General features: G+C 37.2%; 1 protein-coding gene across 1 annotated transcript in view; it reads right to left on the minus strand.

Annotated features, from left to right (window-relative positions):
* The window catches only part of LOC137983203 (B-cell receptor CD22-like), a 63027-nt gene that overhangs the window by 45947 nt on the left and 12080 nt on the right, over positions 1-5000 (minus strand). Inside the window, exon 2 of the mRNA XM_068830390.1 lies at positions 3590-3973. Within this exon, the coding sequence (XP_068686491.1) occupies positions 3590-3973 (384 nt within the window). The remainder of the gene's footprint in view (positions 1-3589; positions 3974-5000) is intronic.

Raw genomic sequence — 5000 nt, forward strand, 5'->3', positions numbered from 1 at the left:
GCAGTGGCAGTGGCAGTGGCAGTGGCAGTGGCAGTGGCAGTGGCAGTGGCAGTGGTAGTGGTAGTGGTAGTGGTAGTGGGAGTGGTAGTGGTAGTGGTAGTGGTAGTGGTAGTGGTAGTGGTAGTGGTAGTTGTAGTGGTAGTGGTAGTGGTAGTGGTAGTGGTAGTAGTAGTAGCCGTGAAGGTCTCCTTTAGGGTTGCCCGCGAAGAAATATAAAAGTGTACGTTTACACTTTTATGTTTCTTCACACAGGTGAAAGTATTAGATGATAACGTCTTTGCCGTCATAAAAGGCGCTGTATTTTTATTTTTCTGTGTTTATAATTATGGTCTCTTTTAGGGGTCAAAATTAAAACGCCTGGGCCACACCCAGATTGGTCTCCTTTAGGGGTTTAATGTAAAATTTCCGACGAGCATCCCCGAGGTTCAATATTCGACTGCTGTTAAGAAAGTATCTGTTTGTTACCACATTTAACCTCTGAGAAAGTTCCTGCTGCCATGTAAAACAAGGAACAAACAGTACCGGTTAGCTTCCTCAGTGCAATCGCATGTTTTAGACCACGATTAAACATTCCATTCGAATCTCCAAACTGTCAGGTCTTAGTTATCAAATAGAAATGTTTAATTAGAGAGTTTCGATTGAAGTTTCCAGAGCTATAGCCTTTTGCAATTGTAAAATAATTATTGCAACTTGAGAAAAGACTTGTGTGCAAATTCTCCTAAGTTAATTTGGCTCCATTACCAGCTGTTTTACGGGCTCGAGAGAGCGGCAGAAATAAAGCCTATGATTTTAGCAGATACTAAAAGATATGAAGGCCTTAGACAAGTCCATGACATTCACAAATACTTTGATGAAATAAAGTGTTAGTGTAATTTGCCCTGTATGCCCCACTTGTCCCCATTGTATCGGGTTTTCTGACGGTTTTGTGGTTTTGGATGATTTTTTCTTCTGTTTTGCGGTTTCTAATACACGCCAATGTCCCCCTCCAAATGCAAAAAGTGAGTGTTTGCAATCGAGCCAAGGCAAACTGTTTGCGACTGTTTGCGACGTTGTTACGTGTATATGGAAAGAGGACATTTACTTGTTTAGAAATTGAATCCAAATATAATTTATTTCAAATTAAAAAAAAAAGAAAGAGATAATATGGGGCGACTTATCTCGTTTACTAGGAATGGTGACTCTCACACAAAAAGAGACAAAACTTTCTCGTGAGCACTGTGCCCGCCGAATATTAGTTGACTCCGAAAACCCATTCAAGCATAAAACGCATGGATTGCTGTTTGAAACTATTTTTTTTAGAAAATCTTATATGAGGGCAAGTCTGTCCTTTCGAATTTCCTTTATATCTATAAATTTAAGATATTATTTTCTCGCATTCCGCTGCTTTTGTGCTTCATGCATAGGATGGCGCTTTCAGGTTAAAACTTCGTGAGTCAAAGGAACAGCCTTACCACAGACTTCCAAACGAGCAGTTTAGTTTTATGTACGGTTTATTTCTTAATTTACTTTATTCCTCATTTCCATACTCCAGTGCATTTGGGAGTTGCAAAGTTTTGGCAACGGTTCTGTGAGAATTGACCTCAAGGCCACAACAACTTTGCCTTCGTGAGAAAAATACGGGAAGTCGTACACTCCAGCATATTTGCACCGCTGTTGCAAGGTTGGATATGAGAATATGAGAATATTTGCTAAAAGTGTAAGCTGTGGAATTTCTTTCGTGATAGTGTTTACAAATGAATGAAATTGCGCATGACGAGACTGGCTAGTGCAAATTTAGGTTTGAAGGCAGTGTGGCCCAGTGGTAAATTAGAGGCAACTGATTTAAAGTAAAGTAATTTCACTGGCAGAATTCCAAAATTTACAAATAGAGGCACACTTTGAGATTTATAATCTACGAAATACATTAAACGCAAAGCTCGCTTTTGTAGGGTGACAAAGGTTTTTTTTAGGTCAATGAAAATGCGACAGGAATATAGCTTTTTATCCATATTAGATTCAATTTTGTTCAGAATATCTAGAATTGCATGCTGAGTGCAATAATTATTTCTAAAGCCATATTGCGACTTGAAAAACATTTCATTTCTTGTCTATGAAGAATTTAAGACGTTTATACATTAATCTCTCAAATATTCGGTTGAAAACAGACAACGATATTGGACGATAATTGCTTGGATCAGTTTCGTCACCCGTTTTATGTACCGGAACTACTTTAGCGTGCTTTAATTGGCGAGGATACATGCCACACAAAATAGATTTATTCATTAGTTGAGCTAAAGCAGAAGATATAACATGGAGTGCGGCCTTGAGACGACGAACTGGACAAGAGTATAGCCCATATACTTTAATTGATGGAGTACTCAAAATTTCCATTTCAATTTCAGAAGAAGTGACACCATCAAAATAAAAAAAATTGCAGTAGTTTGAATTCCCAAGATAGTCTCTAAAGTCCCTAGTAGGTAGTGATATACTATTTGCAAGCTTCGGTCCAACGGACGCAAAGTGATGGTTCAATGTATTTGCTATTTCTGACTGGTTCCGAGTTATTCTCTGATTGTTAGGAAATTGAAGAGATGTCACAGTCCTTTTGTGCCTCTTTTTGTTAAACTGCCTGCTGCGAGAGAGGCAATTCATGTCTCAACAGGATCATGTGTGACTTCCGGTCAACATTTGGTGCCTCTACTGTGGAAGCACTCGTGCGCATTTCTATTAATGGTGTTTCTCCAGAGCATTATCACTCAGCCTTGGCTGTTGCCAGGTGGCTTGACTCAGGGGAGAGAGCAAGGCGACCAAACTACAATGTTTAACTTATACAGTGCAACTCTTGATAAATAAGTGATGTACATGTAATTAAAATAAGTTGTCTATTCTCTAGTGAGTTTTTTAAGTTCCAAACCCTTGAAATTCAAATCAATGAAAGCAGCATTCGTTTTGTACTTAAACTGCTGTGTTTATAGACTGTTGTATATCCAAAGTATGAAGTTTGCATGGATTAGTGGGTTTGAAAACACGTTCTTACGTCCCATTTCAAAGTTTTAATAGCCATGTTAAATTTGTACCAGTGTCTTTCTATTAAGTATTATGAACTTCATTGACAATGAAGAATGGAACCTACAGTTGTATAGTGTTTGATTTTAAAAAGCGTGATTACAGTGACGTCTGTTTTATTATGAAAACTTTAAATGTAAAGCATACTATGTATTTTATGATTTCTATCAACATCACATCATCATCAAGTCTTTTCAATTTCGCTCGGATTTTCTCACTTTCTTCGCTCGTATTTCATACTTCCAAACTTTTGGCGTTCAAGGAATTTAATAAAACAATAATTATTCCATTCACGCTTGTTGAATATGAGACTGGTTATAGCCAACTCGGTGCTACGCGCCTCGTTCACCATTTACCATCTCATATCCAACTTGTGCTCATGGAATAGTTGTTAAAATTAATAATCTGGCCCACATCTATTCTGTAATTCTTCTTCTTTGTTTTTCATTTGACGATCCAAGGCATCCAGTTTTAGATCAAAATTAGGTGATGTATAGTGTAAATACACATCCTGTTCAGTGTTACAGTAATATGATACACTCACCAAGAATTGTGATCATCACCAGATCAGCAACGACGGTGCCAGCAAAGTCTTCAATATATTCAATCTTGTATTGCCCCTCATCATCTGTCCTCACATCATTAATAATCAAAGACACTGAGTCTGTTTTATGATTTCTATCAACCAAAATATGAGGAGATAATGGCTCTCGGTAAGTAGGGACGCCAACTAAAGCAACAAAAGTTTTTAATGCAATCTTATCAAACACCAGCGATGACAGATTAAACTTGGACCACTCAATCGCAAAGAATTGCTGACTGTTGGACTGTTCAGCAGTGGTGAGGGAGTAATTCCATGTAAGCACCACAATATTTCCTTCTATTGCTTCTGTTGGGTTGGCAGGCTGTCGTGTCCACGTCAGTGAGTCTACAACATTAATATTGCAACAAGTATGTTACTTTATTCACCAAAAATACAAACATCTGAACAAGTGTTTTGAAATGAAATGTATCTCAAATTATAATGGCATACAACCACCTAAGACCCACACACAGACATAGGCATGCAGGATATCAAATAATAAAAATTACTATTTATTCTTCATAGAACGCTGGTAACATAAATTATCACAATTCCACTCTTAATGCATCTTCTCAACACTTCTCAACTGTAATTGGTAAATATTATTCATTTGGAATGACCTTCCCCTTCCTATATTCATACATTCTCGTCACCAGAGCCTTGGATCGACCCAAGGCTCTGGGAAACTCTATGCTGGAGAACATGTGCCGTAGGGTTCTTATAGCCATCAGCTGGCTATTTGAACCTTACGGCGCCTGCTCACTCCTCACGCTAATATGAATGCACCAATAAGAGATGCTTTCGATTGTTCCTCACGAAAACCAATGAGAAGACACTTTGTTTCAGGGTTCCCCAGAGCTCTTCTCTCCCTCAGTCAAGAGAAGAGCTCTGGGGTTGAGATTGATATTCATACACTGTCAACTAAAATCCTCTAAAAAAGCAATTTTCATGAATTATTTTGTTCATTATATTAATTCCCTTGTGCGCTGTTGTGGTGTATCCTGTGGGTTAGTATGTGTGGTTAATATGTGATTGTTTTGTTTCTTCTTTTTATATGTGACTGTGTAGTGTGTGTTTGTATACATGTGTTTATGTAATAGTTATTATTGTTTTGTTTCTTTTATAAAATTACAATATATATTGAGCTATATTATAGTTAGATGCTATTCAGGGCACCAATTATTAGTTTTTACTGTATTGTGCCCTTGTCTCATTATTTTACCTTCTATCACAACCTTTTAAATCTACATGTATTTTTGAACAGAGTAAATAAATTTAAATAAATACGAAATTCTATGTAGGCAATTTTTTTTTAAATTAGTTGTTCTAAAAGAACTGTTATAGTAGAACTTTGTAACTGCATGTCTTGTCA

This window comes from Montipora foliosa, chromosome 13 (genome assembly GCF_036669935.1).
Source record: "Montipora foliosa isolate CH-2021 chromosome 13, ASM3666993v2, whole genome shotgun sequence".
NCBI classification, from domain to species: domain Eukaryota; kingdom Metazoa; phylum Cnidaria; class Anthozoa; order Scleractinia; family Acroporidae; genus Montipora; species Montipora foliosa.